The sequence below is a fragment of the Strix uralensis genome, chromosome 5 (assembly GCF_047716275.1).
Source record: "Strix uralensis isolate ZFMK-TIS-50842 chromosome 5, bStrUra1, whole genome shotgun sequence".
Lineage (NCBI taxonomy): Eukaryota > Metazoa > Chordata > Aves > Strigiformes > Strigidae > Strix > Strix uralensis.
Genome location: NC_133976.1, coordinates 58689377 through 58709322, shown reverse-complemented (window position 1 = coordinate 58709322; position 19946 = coordinate 58689377). Strand labels below are relative to the sequence as shown.

Here is a 19946-nt window from a genome sequence, read left to right as displayed (position 1 = left end):
AACCCCCAAAAGCAGGGCACTGGGGGCAAGTGGAGGGTAAGCAAGGGGTGAACTGCAGACTGCTGGTCTGTGTGGCTCGCCGGCTCCTTCCCCGAGAGGTTTGGTATCTTGTGTTTGTTTGGGTTGGTTTGTTGGTGTGGTGGTTTTTTTTTTCCCTTCCTGGCTGGGGGCTGCTGATCCTGATAAACATGTTACATAAGCACGGGTGAAATGTGTGGGTGCCTGACATGCAGTCAAGCCGCCCCTCCTCGAGGCTCTGTGGCTGCAGATCAGCCACCGGCTGGGTAGAAGTGTCCTGTCATCCTGGGGTGATGGGGGACCGCTGCCTCCCAAAACGGCGTGGTGTTAATCAGGAGGCACCCATCTCCCCTGCGGCAGGGCGATACGGTTGCCCTGTTGTCTCCGCATTGCTATCTCCTGGGTGCAGGGTTGCTGGGTGGGGGGAGAGTGGTGGGGAGAGGAGGTAGCCAAAATGCCCGTGGGTGACAGGCACAATGGCCGGAGGGAGGCCAGCTCTCCACAACACCTTGCAAAGCCCAAAACATCCCAACACGATGCCTGTACTCCATCCTCTCGCTTGCAGCTGGGTTGTGGCTGCAGGAAGCATCCCAGCCTCAAACACAGGGAGAATCCGCAGCCCCGCAGAGCCCCAGGTGCATGAGAGCCAGCATCCCAGCTTGCATAAGGTGCTTGCCCTTAAAAACCAGCTCGTAAATCTTTTAAAACAGTGGTAATCAGTTCAGCAGTCAGAGTCAATACCCCTTTGCCATTTACTGGCACGGTTAAAGCCCACTCTGCCATTAGCAGCGGTTGGGCTGAGCGGCTTTGTGCCGGGCTGACTGCACTGCGTTGCACACTGGGATCTCAGGGCCGAAGCTCTGATGAACACAGCTGGAAAATCAGCTTATTTCCCTGTTTTGCCACTAAAAAACACTGAAGCACTTGGATCTGAGTGCTAGTGAGGCCAAGTCCCACTGATGGGGATTTTGAGCCTCTTTGAAAATGAAAACCAGGTAAAATCAGATGTTGTTGCTGGCATTAGTTTCCAGAAGTGCCCTGGTGCACTCAGATGCCCACAAACAGCCATCCTGACCCTACAAGGCAGGGGCTGTTACCCAGCGGATCTGTAGTATGTCAACGATAGACATGGTTTGACCACTTAAGATGAAATCCACAGCTGGAAGTGCATAAATCCCTGCGGGGTCTGGTTGAATGCAGCGCAGGGAGGGAGGGGAAGATAAATGGGATTATGAAGAGGATTCCTCTGCCAGGCTCTGTCCTCTGGGGTTCATTGGAGAAGCAGTATTTCCCAATCTCTGCCACTTAATGCCAGAAATGGGAAGCACAGGAGGCTTGGAGCAGTTGGTAGCTCTCCTCAAGGAGAAAAGGGGGTGCAGGGGGTAACCCACCCCACCCTGGGCATGGTGGCAGGTTCCTGTGGCAAAAATAAAGTCACAAACCCAAGTTGGGCATGGAGGACTGGGTCGCCCATGGGAATAATTTTTCCTTCTGGATGAGGCCCCCATGCTGCCTGTAGTGGGGTGCTGGCAGCGCTGGACCCCACTTCCCAGAGGCAGCAGAGCTTGTATTGCCCTGCAGCATCTGCATCCCGCCCCCAGACCCATCATCCCACCAGGGACCGGAAAACCCCTCTTGATCCCGGCCAGCTCATGTTAAGGATGTATGAGTTTAACAGTGCAGGGTTCAAGGGGTGCTTTCCAATATCAAGTGGGGTGCTTAGGGGCTACCTTGACCAGGATCCCTTCCATGCACAAGGCCAGCAGCAGCCTGATGAGCTGTTAGCACCCGTATGCCTTCCCTCCACCAACTCGCTTGGGGGCACAGGATCTACCCCGTAGTTTGACTAGCTAAAAATTAGGGAGCTAGACTGGATGAAAGGGTCTGAACCCCCACGTATAGGGGAGAGGGTGTTTGCCCGCTGGCAGCGGCACCCGCCGGAGGAGGCTGAGCAGCCCCAGTCGGCTGCAGGAGCTGCCCAGGTGACTGGCTGAGATTAGATCCCTAATTTTCAGCTGGCTCAGGTTAGGTAAAGCATCTGTCCTCCTCCCTCCCTGCCTGCCCTCCTCCTTGCCTCTTCGTCACTGCGCTGCCTTGATAATGGCTGCCTGTTTTTTAAGGCTGGAGGCTCTGCGGTCAGCCCGCGGCACTGTGCCAACCCCGGCGGCTCAGGGCCGATGCTTACAGCCCCCCTCCTTGTCTACCCTCAGAGCCCGACGTACGGGCGAGCTGCTTCTGACGGTTGAAAACTTGGAGGCAAATAAAAGCAGATGGTGCCTTATCTGTGCACGTCGGGGTTGCCTACGTGCAGGCAGCCAGTGACGGTGGTTTATTCCTGGCTAGGAAAAGTTAGAGGTCTTTCAGCCAGTCAAAGCATTGTACAGAGGGCACCAGAGCTCACTGCCCATGCACTCCGTGTGGGATGGAAAGCGATGTATTCCTTAGGTCTTAAGCAAAAAAAAACCACCCAGGGGAGGTGGGAGGGTGGTTATTCCTCTCTGCAATTAGGAGCTCTTCTCTCTTAATAAAATCAAGTGGTTTGCAGATGCTGTAAACCTCTCCCACTCCCCAGATGAAGCAGGGCATGTAAAAGAGCAGCACCAGGGAGGGAGGCACGAGGGGATGCCCCCAGCAGCCCCTCCACCAGTGGGAAGACGTCAGGGGGCTGAGTGACTCCTCTCAGGACAGGGACATGCGGCACCTTCACAGAGTGTGTGTGTGTGGCAGGGAGCGGGCAGCAAATATTTCTATTTCTATTTCTATTTCTATTTCTATTTCTATTTCTATTTCTATTTCTATTTCTATTTCTATTTCTATTTCTATTTCTATTTCTATTTCTTTCTATTTCTATTTCTATTTCTATTTCTATTTTCTATTATTTCTATTTCTATTGTTTATATTATATTTATATTTATTTGTACTCATATATCTATATTTTTATGTATACTTCCATGTCCCTGGCCCATGGTTTTCATGTCCCTGGGCATCCAAGGCACATTGAGGACACAGACAGGTGCTCACTGTGTGTTTTAATGCCCTGATGAAGCACTGGGGGATTTGGAGGTGCTGGGGTTCACCTCCAAGCACCGCAGGGCATGTCGGTGGACACCAGGTGGCTGCATCTGTGTGCTTTTAAGAAATAAGGGGGGGAATATAATCTAAATCCTACGGGCAAGATGATAGTAACTGCCTTTAATCTACCAGGAACAGCCAACCACTCACCCAGCTGGGAAGGGGGGGGCTGACTGTCAGTGTTATGTGTCCCCTCACAAAGAGTTGTGTGTGTGTGTCCCCAAAAAGGGGACAGCCTGTTATTTGTGACCCCTGCCACCCACCTGTGAGGGCTGAGCTGATGTCCCCAAAGCACCTGGTGGGGAGCAAAGGGGGCAGAGGAGGGGGACAGAGACATTGGGCTGTGGGGTACTGCTGCTGAGCCTATTCTGAGCCCAGTGCGCCCCTTTTCTCCTTGGTGTCCCCCACACTGTTTCCTCTAGTGTCCCTCCTTGTCTCCCTAATGTCCTCCCCAGTTTCTTGCTGTCTCTCCTTGTGTCCCCCCTAAGCGTCCCTCCCTGACCCCCAGCATCCCCCCTTAAGTGTCCCTCCACATGTCCTGATTTTGCTCCAAGTGCCCCTGCCATGTCCCTCCCTGTCTCCCCAGTGTTCCCCCATGTCCCCTCCCAGTGTCCACCCTTGTCCCCACCCGGTGCCCCCCCAAGTGCCCCTCCTTGTCTCCTCCATGCCCACCCCAGTGTCTCTCCTTCTTCCCACGCAGTGTCTCCCCAAGTGCTCCTCATCCTGCTGTTGTCCCCTCCAGTGTCCTTTCTTGTCCCTACCCAATATCTCCCCAAATGCTCTTTCTTGTCCTCCAGTGTCCCCACGCAGTGTCCCCTCCAAGTGTTTTTCCTTGTCCCCCAGTGACTCCCCCAGTGCTCCTCCCTGTCCCCCAAGTGTCCCTCCTTGTCGCCCCTGTCCCAGCCCGGCGGGTCGGGTCGGGGCGTGGCGGGGGACGCACGGGGACACTGGTGGCGGCAGGCGGGTGGCGCGCGCGCGAGGCTGTCCTCCCCGCGGTCCGCACTACGCCTTTAAAGGGTGCCTGCGGCGGGCCCGGCCGCAGAGGCGGCGGCGGCGGCGGCGGCGGCGGCGGCGGCGGCGGCGGCGGCCGCGACGACGACTTAGCTGCCGTTAATACCCACCACCGCTCCCTTCCCAGCCTCTCCCCGCCCGGGGCTGCGGGTCCCAGGACGCGCCAGGCTGCCCGCCGTGAGGGGCAAAGTGCTGACCATGACAGAGAGCCCAGCCCCGGCTCCAGCCGCCAAGCCCAAGCGGGTCAGGGTGCCGCGGCGGCCAGCGGCCCACCCCACCTACTCGGACATGATCACGGCAGCCATCCGGGCCGAGAAGAGCCGCAGCGGCTCATCCCGCCAGTCCATCCAGAAGTACGTGAAGAGCTACTACAAGGTGGGCCAGAATGCTGACACCCAGATCAAGCTCTCCATTCGGCGCATGCTCGCCACCGGAGTCCTCAAGCAGACCAAAGGAGTCGGTGCCTCTGGTTCTTTCCGCTTGGCCAAGGCTGACAAGGCGAAGAAGTCACCTGCCAGGAAAAGAAGCAAGAAGGTGGCCAGGAAATCCATGTCGCCCCGGAAAGCAGCTACGCCCAGGAAAGCCAAGTCGCTGGCAAAGAAGCCCAAATCTGCCACCAGGAAAGCCAGGAAGAAGCCAAGGGCCAGCCCGAAGAAAGCCAAGAAGCCAAAGACTGTTAAGGCCAAGTCTGTGAAGGCATCCAAACCCAAGAAGGCAAAGCGGTCGAAAACCAAAGCCAAGTCCAGCACCAGGAAACCACCTAAGAAGAAGTGAGAAGTCTAGAGGCATTTCGGTACTCTCTCCGTTGGCTTCTGTAAATAGATTATAAAAACAAATAATAGAAATAGATTTGCCTTTATTTTTACTCCTTTCTATTGCATTTTATAAAGAATTGATCTATTCCTGTCTGGAAATAGCTAAAAGAAGGCAGTTAATGAAAGAAAAAAGGAACATCTTTGGTACGGAGAGTTCCCATTTTTAAGAGTTACTGGTCTAGGTTTTTATTTTGACGTCTCAGAAATTTCTTGTGTGTGTCTATATTTTTTGATGCTGGGCTGCATGTTGTGCGTGGGGAGTGATGGTGACTCTGTGTCTCTGTCAAGGCCATACAGGATTTCAATTCCTGATCCTGCCCCAGCTCCCAGTGGGTTGTGTGTTTGCTGAGGCTGGGCAAAGACTCTGCCTGTGTCCAAGGGGTAGTGGGAACATACGGCTGCAACAGCCACAGCCCTCCAAGGAGGAGGGAAAGGGGCTCCTTTCTCCCTCCTCCACCACTCCGGCAAGGTGTGCTGGGCTGCTGGGTGTGAGGTCTGGCTGGTGCTGGAGATAACCAACCAGCCGGGCAGGTGATGGGGCTGCCCACCCACCTGCGGAGCCGCCGCTGCTCTGCTGGGTGGTGGCAGGAACAGGGTGGAGAAGGTGCAGTGGGACCAGGGTCCATCCATGTTTGCTATCAAGGAGCTGGAGGTGTCCAGCAAGCAAGAAGGGGTTGATCCCTGGGGAGAAAGGAGAAACACGGCTATGAGCGGCTTTGCTCCCTGGGGAGGAACTGGCCCCAGCACGGCAGTGGGCAGCTCTGCAGGCAGGCTGGGGCGGGCAGGACTGCTGGGCACAGCCCTGCTGTCACCTCGGGGCTCTGGCTTTGTGCCCAGTGGGGGCTGGCATGGCTCCAGAGCCTGCCTGGCCCCTGCCAGAGCCCCTCCCCGGGCAGGGCTGGGTGGTCCTGACAGCCAGGGCTGGCTAGGAGTCTGTGGGCCAGCCCTACAGCTCAGCAGGGTCTGAGCCTCAGTCAGGAGGTGCCCAGTCTCCCTTGGCTAGAGACATCTAAACTCCTTGGATGTCAGTATCCCCAACCACCTGGGCCAGGAGCTCCGAAATCCCAAGGGTTGTGGGCATCCAGTCCCCTTGGCCTTGCTGTGCCTAAATCTTGTGGGCTCAGCATCTTCACACTCCCTGGTGGGAGCTCCCAGATCTATTGGCCTGATGATCCTAAATCACTTGGGCAGATGGTGCCTGAGCCTTTTAGCCATCGAGGCTCCCAAATTGTGTAATTCAGAGTACTGAAATCCTTGGTCTGGAGGCACCTAATCCCTTTGGGCTTTTGTTCCTAAGACCTGTGGAGAAAAGGCTCCCTCTAGGCTGAAGACCCTAAACCCCTTTCAAGAGCCTGGTGCCTAATCCTGGACATGAGGGGCCTAAACCACTCTGGCCACAGGATTACCGTCAGCTATAGTGGAGGATGGAGATGCTGGATTCCAGCTAGACTCTTTGTGTCTAAAACTGGTGGGACTGTGGGTCACAAACCCCTTTGACCAAAGGCATTTAAATTCCTTGGGCTCAGGTGCCTAATGTCCTTCAGTTAGTAAGTTCTAAACCTCTCAGACCAAAGGATCTTTGGTCACCTCAGCTGGATGCACCCAAATCCTATAGAATTTCATCATAGAATCATCAAGGTTGGAAAAGACCTTGAAGATTATCTAGTCCAACCATTAACCTCACACTGACAGTTCCCAACTACACCATATCCCTCAGCGCTATGTCGACTGTACTCTTAAACACCTCCAGGGATGGGGACTCCACCACTTCCCTGGGCAGCCCATTCCAACGCTTAACAACCCGTTCTGTAAAGAAATACTTCCTAATAGCCAGTCTAAACCTTCCCTGTCACAACTTGAGGCCATTACCTCTTGTCCTATCGCTTGTTACTTGGTTAAAGAGGCTCATCCCCAGCTTTCTGCAACCTCCTTTCAGGTAGTTGTAGAGGGCGATGAGGTCTCCCCTCAGCCTCCTCTTCTCCAGACTAAACAACCCCAGTTCCCTCAGCCGTTCCTTGTACCACATGTGCTCCAGACCCTGCACCAGCCTCGTTGCCCTTTTCTGGACACGCTCGAGTAATTCAATGTCCTTTTTGTAGTGAGGGGCCCAAAACTGAACACAGTAATCGAGGTGCAGCCTCACCAGTGCCGAGTACAGGGGTAAGATCACTTCCCTGTCCCTGCTGGCCACGCTATTTCTGATACAAGCCAGGATACCATTGGCCTTCTTGGCCACCTGGACACACTGCTGGCTCATGTTCAGCCGGCTGTCAATCAACACCCCCAGGTCCCTCTCTGACTGGCAGCTCTCCAGCCACTCCTCCCCAAGCCTGTAGCGCTGCTGGGGGTTGTTGTGGCCGAAGTGCAGCACCTGGCATTTGGCCTTATTGAAGCTCATACAGTTGGCCTTAGCCCATCGCTCCAGCCTGTCCAGGTCTCTCTGCAGAGCCTCCCTACCCTCGAGCAGATCAACACTCCCACCCAACTTGGTGTCGTCTGCAAACTTACTGAGGGTGCACTCGATCCCCTCGTCTAGATCATCAATAAAGATGTTAAACAGGAGTGGCCCCAAAACCGAGCCCTGGGGGACACCACTCATGACCGACTACCAACTGGATTTAACTCCATTCACCACAACTCTTTGGGCCCGGCCATCCAGCCAGTTTTTTACCCAGCGAAGCGTGTGCCCATCCAAGCCGTGAGCAGCCAGTTTCACCAGGAGAATGCTGTGGGAAATGGTGTCAAAGGCCTTACTGAAGTCAAGGTAGACAACATCCACAGCCTTTCCCTCATCCAATAAGCAGGTCGCCCTGTCGTAGAAGGTTTGTCAAGCAGGACCTGCCTTTCATAAACCCATGCTGACTGGGCCTGATCATCTGGTTGTCCCGCATATGTTGTATGATGGTACTCAGGATGAGCTGCTCCATCAGCTTCCCAGGCACCAATGTCAAGCTGACAGGCCTGTAATTTCCCAGATCATCCTTCTGACCCTTCTTATATATGGGCGTCACATTGGCCAGTTTCCAGTCTGTCGGGACCTCCCCGGTCAGCCAGGACTGCTGGTAAATGATGGAAAGCAGCTTGGCGAGCACCCCAGCCAGCTCCTTCAGCACCCTCGGGTGTTCCCATCCGGTCCCATAGACTTGTGTGTGTCTATGTGATGCAGTAGGTCACTGACTATCTCCTCCTGGATTGTGGGGGGGTCATTCTCCCAGTCTCTGTCCTCTGGCTGAGGAGGCTGGATTCCCTCAGTACAACTAGTCTTGTTATTAAAGACTGAGGCAAAGAAGGCATTAAGCACCTCAGCCTTTTCCTCATCACTCGTTGCCATGTTTCCTCCTACATCTAGCAGGGGATGGATACTCTCCCTGGTCTTTCTTTTGCTACTGGCATACTTATAGAAACATTTCTTGTTATCCTTGATTGCTGAAGCCAGGGTAATTTCCAGCTGGGCTTTAGACCTCCTGATTTCTGCCCTGCATAGCCTCACAGCCACTTTGTAATCACTGTGAGTGGCTAGCCCCTTCTTCCAAATGCCATAAACTCTCCTTTTCTCCCTGAGTTGCAGCCAAAGCTCCCTGCTCAGCCAGGGTGGTCTTCTCTGTCTCCGGCTTCTCTTACAGCACTTGGGGACTGCCTGTTCCTGAGCCATTAACACTTCCTCCTTAAAGAGTGTCCAGCCTTCCTGGACCCCTATACGCTTCAGGATCGTCTCCCAAGGGATTCTGTCAAGCAGAGCCTAAACAGCACAAAGTCAGCCCTTTGGAAGTCCAGGATGTCAGTTCTGATGCTCCCTCTCCTGGCCTCTTTAAGAATAGAGAACTCTTATTATAAATTTCGTGATCCCTGTGCCCTAGTCGTCCTCCGACTGCCACATCACCCACCAGTCCTTCTCTGTTCACAAAGAGGATGTCCAGCAGGGCACCTTCCCTGGTTGGTTCTGTCACCAGTTGTGTCAGGAAGTTTCTCCCACACATTCCAGGAATCTCCGGGACTGGTCCCGCTCTGCTGTGCTGTATTTCCAGCAGAAGTCTGGGAAGTTAAAGTCTCCCACAAGAACAATTGCTGTGGTGGGCACCCATAAACCACCTAGTTGTGACGATCCAAGTCAGCTGTGCTGCGGACCCCAGACCCCTTCGGTGGGGCCACCTAATGCTCCTGGGATCCTCAAGGTCCACGATGGCTCTAAAATCCCTCAGGCACGAGTACACGACCCTCGCCACTACAAGTTCCTAAATCCCAGGGATGGGGGTTCCCCCAAACCCCTCAGGCTCCAGCGATCCCAAATCATCCCTGGGGGGAGCCTCCCCCCCGCTCCCACAAAAGCCTGAACGCGTCCGACCTGCGGGAGCCCGGCGGGGGATGGCTCGGGGCGGGGCCGGGGCGGGGCCGGGGGTGCCAGGCTCCTCCCTCCCGCCCCGCCGGCGCGGGGGCGTGTCCCTGCGTGTCCCTGGCGGCCATTGGCCGGCGGGGCCACGCCCCCTCGCCGTCGGGGCGGGGCGGGCGGCGGGATGTGGCGCGGCGTGGCGGTGCGGGTGCTGCGGAGCGGCGGGGCCGGGACCCTCCGGGCCGGGACCCCCCGGGCCGCTTCGGGCGTGGCGGCAGCTGAGCTCCGCCGTCGGCTGGAGAATGAGCTGGAGGGTATCCGAGGCGCCGGCACTTGGAAGAGCGAGCGGGTGATCGCCTCCCGCCAAGGTCCCCACCTCCGCCTGGCAGGCGGCGGAGCCGGTGCGTACGGGGCGGCGGGGGAGGGCTCTGCGGTACGACGCCCGTGGGCTTCTCTCTCTCTCTCTCTTCCCGCAGGGATCCTCAACTTCTGCGCCAATAACTACCTGGGGCTCTCCAGCCACCCCGAGGTGATCCGTGCTGCCGTAGAGGCCCTCGAGAAGTTTGGCGCTGGGCTCAGCTCCGTCCGCTTCATCTGCGGTACCCAGGTACCGGGCACTGGGGCAGCATCCCCTGCTCCCGGGGAGACTTTCTGAGGGCTCCGCTCAGACTCCCCGCTTGGCACTCACATGCGTGCACAGCGCTAAGGTACAGGAGGCTGGGCAGAAAAAAAGGCCTGCCAAGTTCCCGCTAGCCCAATTTCTGGAGATATGCCAACTTAAACCATTGCAACCCCTGGGAGAGCAAAGAAATGAAACACCCCTCTGAATTCAGAAAATAAATGTTTTTTTCCCTCCCTTAAGGGTCAAAATTACAGGGACCCTGACTTGGAACAGCTCTGTCAAACACACTCTGGTGTATCCCCACTGGAACCCATTCAGAGCCCCGGTTAGGTTAAGTGCAAAGAAAACTCAGAGCTGCTTCCCCCTGGGTGGGGATCTTGGAGTCTCTCTGCTGTGCTTCTGGCATCCAGCCCATAACCACATTTTAGGACTGCGTTTGCAAACACTTTCTGAACACAACTAACATCTCACACACACACACACACCCTTTTCTGTATAAAACCTGGATGTTTCTTCCCATTGCAGTCAGCGTCTAACAGCAGCGGGCAAGCAAGAACTTGTGCTGCCCCACTGGTGATGCTCGCTCCTCTCTTCTCTTTAGAGCATACACAAGGACCTGGAGGAGAAGATCGCGCGTTTCCACCAGCGGGAAGACGCCATTCTCTATGCCAGCTGCTTTGATGCCAACGCTGGTATCTTTGAGGTTCGTAGGGCTTTCCTCAGGGTTGTGCGTGGAGGAGGGAGGTGTTGGCGATGTGCCTGCCATGCCTTCTGGAGGCTCTGATGTGAGTTCTGTGCTGCAGAGAAGATGGCAGTGACTGGTGGTGGAGAACCTAGACTTGGTGCCCTTGGACTGGGGGAGCCATGCAGAGCTGGTTAATTAGCCCTCACCTCCCCCTTCACCAGCCAGCTCTAGGTTTTGGGGAGGGGTCCCCTTTCCTGGGGGGTTTGTACTCCACTTTGAAGCCTAGGCAGGGAGAAGAGGTGTTCCCCCAGGCTTGCTAGGGAAGGGGAGGGAGGTTTTGAGCTCAGAAGTCACAGGCAAGAGCCTGGCCTAAGGAAATCAAGGGATAAGGTGGCTGGGAAGAAGAGTGGAAAGTTTAGAGGTGCCAGGAGAGACGTGGCAGCTGCAGTCAAATGCAGCTTTGTCCTCTGCACTGAGAGGCTGGAAGATCTCTGTGAAGTGGTGCCCTGGAGCAAAGGATGATCCTCTCTGTTTGGCATGGCCAGGCTCTGCTGACCCCAGAGGATGCAGTGCTGTCGGATGAGCTGAACCATGCCTCCATCATCGACGGGATCCGCCTGTGCAAGGCTAACAAGTACCGCTACAAGCACATGGACATGCAGGACCTGGAGGCCAAACTGCAGGATGCGCAGGTACGGATGTCTGCTCCCGCTCTGACGTGACTGCTACCTGCACAGTAACCAGTCGTGAAGAATGAGCTCTGCCTTTTCCTGTGCCAGCATCATTTTTGCTGATAGGCACAGGTAGGCATGGATGGGTAAGGTGAGGAAGCAGCTGGTTGCAATGCAACCCCCCTGTCTTGGCTAGATATATCCACTCCCTACAGGAGTTGGACTATGTCCCAGTCTCCTTCTCCAGCCCCTCTCCTCAGGGTGACCTCTTCACCCTTGGAAATGCTGGTCTCCCTCCCACAGAAACATCGTCTGCGGCTGGTAGCCACTGACGGTGCCTTCTCCATGGATGGTGACATCGCACCCCTGAGGGAGATTTGCCAGCTGGCCCAGAAGTATGATGCCCTGGTCTTCATTGATGAATGCCATGCCACAGGCTTCCTGGGACCCAATGGCCGGTAAGTGGCTGTTTCAATCCTGTTTCTCCCCCTGACGCCAGCTACCTCTGATGCAAGGTTAAGGTGCTGATGACCAACATATTTTTGTGTGGGGACTCCTGGCGCCACCATTTCTTGAAGGCTTTGCACCCCACCTTTGGGGCACCTGAGGGGATTGAAGAGAGATACTTTAGCACTGACCGATCCCAACGTGACAGCTGCTTCTTAGTGTGTAAGGGATGATGCGACCATCTCGTCTGCCTCTTCTGGCAAGCAGTTGGACTTCCCGATTTCTGAATCCTTCTCCTCTCAGATATCACTTTCAAATGCTTGGGTCTTGGGGGTTTTGTGGAGTTAGCTTGCACAGATTGATTAATTCCATTAGTGCAGCTTTTCCCTCCATCCCCTGAAGATTCTCCAGGTGCCAAGCAGTGCACTTGCTTGCAGGTGTTTGCTGAGAAGAGATGCTTCATGTGCTTGTTTTGTTCAGGCCTGTGAGTGCCAAGCATTCTGTTGCATGATCCTTCCTGCCATGTGAGGCAACACCTGTAGGAACAAGCAGTGGGTGCCTCCTCAGATGGAGGGATAGTGCAGGATAAGGAGAAGGCCATCTCTGAAAAAGCCAAAAGTTGCTCTATGAGGAGCTCCCTTCCAGCTCTTTCATCTCTAGACAGATCTCATGTGGGAGGCTGGCAAATCCACATCAAGCTGTGAAATGGGTGAGAGGTGAGAACTAAGCAAGAAAACTTGCCTCGTTTTCTCACATGGCAAGTGTTTCATCCTGGATCAAAATGATGGTGCAAGAAGCATCTTTTAAGAGAAGGGATCCACTTCTGGTGGCACTTCATCACTAACAAGAGGTGGTTCTGCTGACCCTGTGGTTGTACTGAGCTTTCTCAAATTTAAGTCTTCATAAAGAAGAAATCATAGGGTGGTCTGTTTGTCTTGTAATATTTCTTCCTTGGGGCATGGTAGCCATCCTGTGAGTTTAGGTAGACTTTGTTGCTCCGTCCCAGTGGGCTCTTTGGTCCCACCAGCTGCAAAACTAACTGACTGCACTGAGGTGTGTAAGTGCACAATGGCTGGAGGAAGAGGGAACAGTTACCGAGCACTTCATGAGTTGTGCTAGTTTCAGTTTGAACCCAATGCTGTTGTCTACAACACTGTGTTTCAAGAGAGCCAACAGAGAAGCTGTGTGGCCAAGCCCCATCCTTTCTTTTTGGGCTAGAGGATGCAAAGCTGCAGAGCACATCTGCCACATCTGGTTGGTTCCACTAGCGCAGACCTTGACATGGATGCTTTAGGCCTCTCTGCATTTGGGACAGTGCATCAGTGATGTGCACAGCCCACCTCAGAGGACATTGGCTACTCTAGCCAGGCCGCTGTTTTTTGCTGGCCTATGCTAATGGTATGGCATGTCAGAGGTGTGTGCAAGACCTACATCAATGGCTTGTGCTCTGTTTGGCCTATTCCCCTATGAGGGAAATGTGAGCGCTCTCCCATCTGTAAGGGATGAAGAACCCATTCTCTTACCTCCAGAGATCCCAGCTTAGCCTTTCTGCAGGAGGAGGGAAGGTCAACACTTGGGTGGAACTGCCACAGGGGGGTGTTCTTCCTTTACGAGAAGAGGGGGCACCAGAGACCTGGCTGGTGGTGCTTTGTTTCCCGTAAGGCATCAGGTGTAGAGCAGCTTCCCTGGTTCGTGCTGGCACAGCTGAAAATGTGACATGCCTTTTTCTACAGGGGTACCGATGAGCTTCTGGGAGTGATGGACAAAGTCACCGTCATCAACTCCACCCTGGGAAAAGCTCTTGGAGGAGCTGCAGGTGAAGACTTTTTCCTGTCCAAGACCCTCCATGCCATAAAGAGCTCCACAGCATCATTTTGATGTTTCCTTCCTCTGCCTAATGATAAAGCAACAAATGTATGTTGTCCTCTTCTACTGGTGGCATGAGGCTCAGTTTGGGACCCTGCTGCAGGGTCAAGGGAGGTCCTGCCATGTGCCTCTTCCATTGTCATCTTCTCCATGCATTTTCCTTTGGTGTCAAGGTGGAAACTCTTGGTAAAAGGCATCAGCTGTGATTTTTTTAAGCCTGGTTTGCACTGAAATTCCTGCTGTAGGTGACGGGTTGGCTTTATCGAGGGCCCCCCCCTCTGAACAGGTCACCCTGGGATGCCTTGTCCATTTCTCTTTCCTCCATCTGCAGGCGGATACACAACTGGCCCCAAACCCCTCATCGATTTGCTCCGCCAGCGTTCCCGCCCATACCTCTTCTCCAACAGCCTGCCCCCCGCTGTGGTGGGCTGTGCGTCCAAGGCCCTGGACCTGCTCATGGAGAGCAATGCCATTGCACAGTCCATGGCTGCCAAGACCCAGCGGTGAGGGGGCCATACTGGTGTGGGAACAGAGGGAGACGTTTGTTAGGAATGAGCTGTCCACATGTGTTTATTCACTGCCCCCCACCCCCCGGTGATAGCCACAAAGGCAATTGGCAAGTCGTGGCCAGGGGGTGCTCAGGGGAAACCATAGGATGTGCCTCTGTGTGTCAGACAGATGTGTGGGCAGATGTGTCACATCTGGATGCTTTGCATGCTGGGACACATCTGCCCCCCAAGCAGCTGCAGTTCCATGGAGCAGGAAATGGCAGAAGGTCACTCCAAAAAGAGATCCTTTCCCTGCACAGGAGATGCAGGTGGAGCAGAACCACACTCAACCTTCAGTGGCTAGGCTACCTGGGAGAAAGCAAGGACAGGGGTGATGAGGTTTTACTCATCCTGTCGTTCTCTTCACCAGGTTCAGAAGCAAGATGATGGCAGCTGGCTTCACTATCTCGGGGAAAGACCACCCCATCTGTCCTGTCATGCTCGGGGATGCTCGGCTGGCTGCAGTCATGGCTGAGGACATGCTGAACAGAGGTGAACTGGGGAGGGAGCTCTGGATGCAGACAAATGCCTTGAGGGAAGGGACAGCCAGTGGTGGTGCCACCACCATCCTTTCTCCAGAGGATGTTCCTGCATGAAATCTGTCATTTCTATACCCTTCAGCTGCAAATGTCCTCGTGGTTGCCCAGATGTTGGTGGCTTCACCTCCTTTCTCTTTTGGGGGGGTTTACTGAGCCCTCTTGTCCTGCCATGCTGCACTCCATCCCCATCACTGGCCCTAACCCTCGTTTCTGTGCTTGGGAGCAGATGCCACTTGAAAACCCTGAAGCCTGGAAATGCTTATAGAGAGGGGAGAGAGGATCCAGAAGCCTTTCTATCACCCACCACCACCTCTGCCTCCCTCCATCCCAGCCAGCTCTGACTCTCTGTGTATTTTCTCCCCAGGCATTTATGTCATTGGCTTCAGCTACCCCGTGGTCCCCAAGGGAAAGGCCCGCATCCGGGTCCAGATCTCAGCTGTGCACAGCGATGAGGATATTGACCGCTGTGTGGAAGCCTTCACTGAGGTGGGACGGAAACACAGAGCGCTGCCTTGAGGGGCCAGTGAACACCTCCTCCAGCGCCCTCCCTGCCCACGACCTGTGCCAGAGGAAAAGGATTGAGCAGCACGCTGCTGAAAGCAGGACCAGTCCTCAAGACATCACAGCCTGTGGAAGGCTGTGGCTGTTGCAGCGTGCTGGCAGCAGCACTGGCAACCAGATCTTGTGTCATTAAAGGTGTCCTGCAGTGCCACAGATATTTGTCTGGCTCTTGTTTTCTCATCCAGGAGCTGCAGCCCATCCCCATCCTCTCTTGCTGTGACTGGACACTCTGCTGTCTATTCCCTGAAGCCCCAGTCTGGGCACTGAAGCACCGCAGCTCCTGCTCTCCTGATGGCTGCTGGTATGCCCGAGGTCGCCTGCTTCCTCCACCTCTCCTCCAGGTTCAGCAGCGTCACCCAGCAGATCCACCTGCTGTAGTTCCCCACAGAGGCAGGGGGAGTTCCCCAAGCCCTTGGCAACCTGTGCCACTGGCAGCTGGTTTGGGAAAGAGGTCATGGGCCAGCCAAAGCTCCCATCTTCCTTTCTCCCCTTCCATTCTTGGGTGCTGGGTGTGAGGCTTGCTTGATCCCTAGGGCTGTCTCTAAGGCTTTGCCCATCACTGCAGTGTTCCCAAAGCTGCCCTGGGAGCTGCTTCTTGCAGCTGCCCAGAGAGGCCATCAGGCAGCAGGTAAGCAGAGGAGGCAGAGGCCAGCAGCATGGCAAGAGGGCTGAGGCTGAGACCAGGGGCAGAGCAGGTGACAGAAACCTGTAATTTTCCTCTGTAAGCTGCAATTTTCACACAGCAGAGAACACACAGCAGGCTGGGATCTCGGGATTTGTACCTCCAAGCCTTGCTGGTTACTGATTTAGCACTCAAGCAGGAACAAGTGGTTCCTGGGCATCTCTCAGGATGGCTTTGTTTGCATCGGTTTTGCTCCAGATGACAAATCATGTGTGTCCTGCCATCTGCCCACGTGCTGAACTGAGCACCAGCTGCCTGCAGCCAGGGACAGGCTCCAACTGCAGTCGGGGTGCGCTGTGCTTGGGTGCTGGAGCACAGGGTCACATCAGCAAAGACCTGCTCTGAAAATGCTACTTGCTGTTAGGCAGTCAGGGAGCAAGTTACAGGGTGATAACATGTCTGACCTGAACCAGAGCAGCTGCAGAAGAATACAAAAGTTAATCCAGGGTTGCAGGACTTTACGGGACGCAGAGGGCACAGGAGAAACATGTTTGTCATAGGGCTGCCAACAGAACTTGTTAGAGCACCTGGTAGTGTAACTGTGTGCCGAATTTTATTTAATTTTCCATCTCCACAGGGCCCTGAGCTCAGCCTGCTGATAAAGTATGATATGGAGCTCCCTTTTGTGTGGTGCCAGGCCCTCACAGTGCTGCAAATTCTTCCCCCCTTACCAAAGGGCAATATTTTGGTAATGGGGAATGTAATGGGGAAATGGCAGGGGGTTACACTCAGGCCTCTTTTGCAACCTGAAATAGATGAAGCTTCAGCCAGATGGGCTCTGGTATAGGGGGTTTGAGTCCCTAAACTGAATCACTGCTGTTCTGAGCCCAGGGCACACGCAACCCCTTGCTGCCCTCTACTTGCACACCTCCATTGCACATCTGTACCATGCTCTCCCCCTATCTCTCTCCTGCTGGTCCCCAGCCCAGGCCTCTCCCTCTCCTCTGGGCTTCTGCAGGCAGCCCTGCCAATGTCTCTGCTCTGCTCAGGGCAACTAAGTCAAGCAATTTAACCCTGCTCCACCCTTCAAGCCCTCCCTCAATGGGACAGCAGTCATACACAGACTACTTCCTACTCAGCCACAAGCAAGAGCAGCAGCAGACTCCCTCCTCTGCGATGCACACTCTTGTCTTTGTGTACACATATGCACTCCCCGCTTCTCCTCCTCCTCCTCCTCTCCTCACCAGGCGCCCAGACCTCCTTCTCTCCTCTGTCTCTCCCATGCCCCTTGACAGCCAACCCACCATGCTCTATCTGCTGCTCTGCCTGCTTCAAGGCCAAGCTCTGCAGCAGACTGCAGTTTGCACAGCAGCACGGGGGACTGCTGGAGCCCAGGGAAGGCAGGAGGGTCAGAAATGAATAATGCAGGACCCATCAACTGCAGGCATCATGTTAATATTGTATTCCCAGGCAAAGCCTCCAGCTCTTTATTTCTTCAAGGCTTCACTGCCTAGGTCTGATCTACAGGTCTTTGCAGCTTTTAGCCCAGAAAGCAGAGGACTTTGTGCTCGGTGGAATGTAGAGGCAGACACCACTTTTTGAGGATGCAGTTCCCACCCCAGGTTCACCAACCCACCCCAGACCCCATACGTTGCTCTGCCAGGCTTCCCCCTGGGTCTTGAGCCATCACCCTCTACACCATGTAGGATAGGTGTGGAATGTCTGTATCTCACGTGTTGTACCTTAAAGTAGGGGACTGTCCTGTCCCATCCTGTTTCCATACACCCACCCCCACAGATGATTCCAGCCCTGGGTCACTGCCCACCCCCTACTTCTTCTACCCTCACCAGGCTGCCTGGTTGCTGTCCCAAACCTGCACCCCTTCCCACTGACACCCTCCATCCCCAATCCACACTTCCATTTCCACTCTGAGCTGCAACCCACCTCCCTCTACCCCTTCCCTGCTGGCATCCCTCTGCCCTTGCTTCCTGCCCGCAGCCCTGCCCAGGAAGATAGGGAGGCCCCAGCTTGGACCAAGCCCACTGGGGCTGATGCAAATGGGGTCTGAACCTGCTGTCAGGTGCTGCGATTTTCCCATCCTGCATCCTTTGTTGGAGATGGACGTTACACAAGGGCCTCCGCTGGTGCTAATGCCTCCCTGAGCTGGCAGGCGAGGGGTAAAGCAGCTGTGTCCGCCCACCCAGGGGGCTTCAGCAAGAAACAGCAATGACCCCAGCCGATCCCCACTTCCTTTCTGGAGTTTTATTTCTCTGTCTGGGGGATTATCTCCCAGGGTCCCCAGCCCCAAGGGTGAGTCCAGGCAGCTGCTCACCTTTTCAGGCCATTGGCTGCAAGAACATGTGCTGGGGGGTCCCTCCGCAGCCCCCTCAGTGGCAGGAGCACTTGCAGGCAGCCACGACTGGGTAGGGGATCTGTCGCAATGTGGGGGGGCTGGGGGGCCCAGCAGTGCCAGGCCAGCAGCTTGATCTGGGTGATCTGTGTGGGGAGGCAGGCCATGCCAGGGGGCCAGGAGCAGCTGGGGAGGCTGGTCTCACAGGCAGTGTGGTGCCCCCAGCGGGGCCAGAAGATGGGTCCCAGGTCCACCCAGGTGAGGTGGCAGGCAGCCTGCTCCACCAGCCACCGCCACTCCCAGGTCAGGGGGCAGGAGGTTGGGCAGCTCCTGCAGCAGTAGCGCCTGGTGCCCTCTGCCAGGTCCCGGCTCAGGGACTCCAGGTTCTCCTCGAGGACGCTGCCATTGCAGACCTGGGGCTCCTCAGTCACCATCCAGAAGGGGTCAAAGCCTGACCCCAGAAGCCGGTGCAGCCACCTGGGTTGCAGGTGCCAGGGTTTGGGGGAGTAGCAGTAGTCCTCAGGGGAGAGCGAGAGGCTGTAGGGCTACACCAGGGCTGAGGGGCGGCCATGCAGCAGGTGGGCAGTGGGGTCAGCAGTGCCGGATGGCGGTGGCGGTGGCTGCCAGGGTTCCTCTGGAGGTGGCAGCGGGCCTAGGGCACCTGGTGGTGGGAGCAGGCAGAGGAAGAGGAGGAGAAGGAGGAGGCAGCTGTGGTGTCGTCCCTCTGTGGTGAGCAGTGCTGTGACAGGCAGTGAGTGCCAGGCTGCAGGTTTGCACTCTGTTGCATCCCCTGGGTTATCACCACATCCTGAGGCATGGCCTTTCCCTTTTCCCTTGTTACAGCAGCTGATAGCAAGCTGGTGGGGACACCTCGCTCCCTCCCACCAGCAGGGCAGGCGGGGAGGAGAGGCCGCATTGTCCCTCCCACCTAGCTGATGGGTGCTGCTGACGGGGCATCATGGATGCTGTGGAGGGGAATGGGCCAGCACCGCCTCCTCCTCTTCCTTCTCCTCATCTCGCTCCATCGTTGGAAGAGGCGTCCAGGACCTTCCCAGCGAAGGGAAGCTGGTGGCCTTCAGGTCTTGCTGGGAAAGGGCCACCAAGCTGCGCTTGGCCTCAGTGCACCTGGAAGTCCACAGGGAATGTGGTGGTTTAGTCCCTGCCGGGGTTCGAGACCATGTGGCCGCTGCCCCTCCCCCAGAAAGAGAGTGAAATACAAAGCCCCGGGGCTGAGATAAGGAAAGGTTTAATACAACAGAGCAACAGCAACACAACAAACAACAACAATAACAATAACAGTAACAGTGATAACAATGAACAGAGCAAGATATCTACCAATACAGCAGTAAGAGCAGAGCGATGGCATAACACATGTGTTAACCTACTCTCTCGCGCCGGCGCCAGGAGGTGACGTCAGCATGGCATATGAATAACCCGGCTAGAGCTTCCCCCCCACTGCTGGGGAAACTTAACCCTATCCTGGCTAAACCAGGACAGGGAACAGGTCAGATCATGCAAGTGGACATGGCAGCAGGGCAGGAGGGCTGTGTGGGTCACTGTCACCTCTCAGCACAACAGCCAGCACACGTGCTGTCCCAAGCAGCTGTGATGGAGCTGAACCTCTGGAGATGGCCTCCCTGGGTGGCTTGTCCTCCCTCCCCACACTGCAATGCCCCAGCAGTGCTGGTGGAGGACAGATCTGGACTGGATGGAAACCAAAACCTGCTTTCCCCTCCTTCCCCGCATCAGATATTGTGAGAGACTTGATCTGCTCTGTGCTGTGCTACTAACA

At 55.5% G+C, this 19946-nt stretch overlaps 2 protein-coding genes and 1 pseudogene across 2 annotated transcripts; 2 read left to right on the top strand and 1 right to left on the bottom strand.

The window, feature by feature from the left end:
• Window positions 1-4133: 4133 nt before the first annotated feature.
• On the top strand, window positions 4134-5089 carry H1-0 (H1.0 linker histone). Its single transcript, XM_074871193.1, has one exon. The coding sequence runs from the start codon at window positions 4300-4302 to the stop codon at window positions 4873-4875; it is 576 nt and encodes a 191-aa protein (XP_074727294.1). The 5' UTR covers window positions 4134-4299; the 3' UTR covers window positions 4876-5089.
• Window positions 5090-9414: 4325 nt separating this feature from the next.
• Window positions 9415-15335, top strand: GCAT (glycine C-acetyltransferase). Its single transcript, XM_074871192.1, has 9 exons — window positions 9415-9644; window positions 9720-9850; window positions 10467-10568; window positions 11096-11242; window positions 11525-11679; window positions 13402-13484; window positions 13866-14037; window positions 14453-14574; window positions 14986-15335. Exons 1-9 carry the CDS (start codon window positions 9428-9430, stop codon window positions 15135-15137), a joined length of 1281 nt encoding a protein of 426 aa, XP_074727293.1. The 5' UTR covers window positions 9415-9427; the 3' UTR covers window positions 15138-15335.
• Window positions 15336-18191: 2856 nt separating this feature from the next.
• Window positions 18192-19070, bottom strand: LOC141944143 (noggin-2-like; annotated as a pseudogene).
• Window positions 19071-19946: the final 876 nt, after the last annotated feature.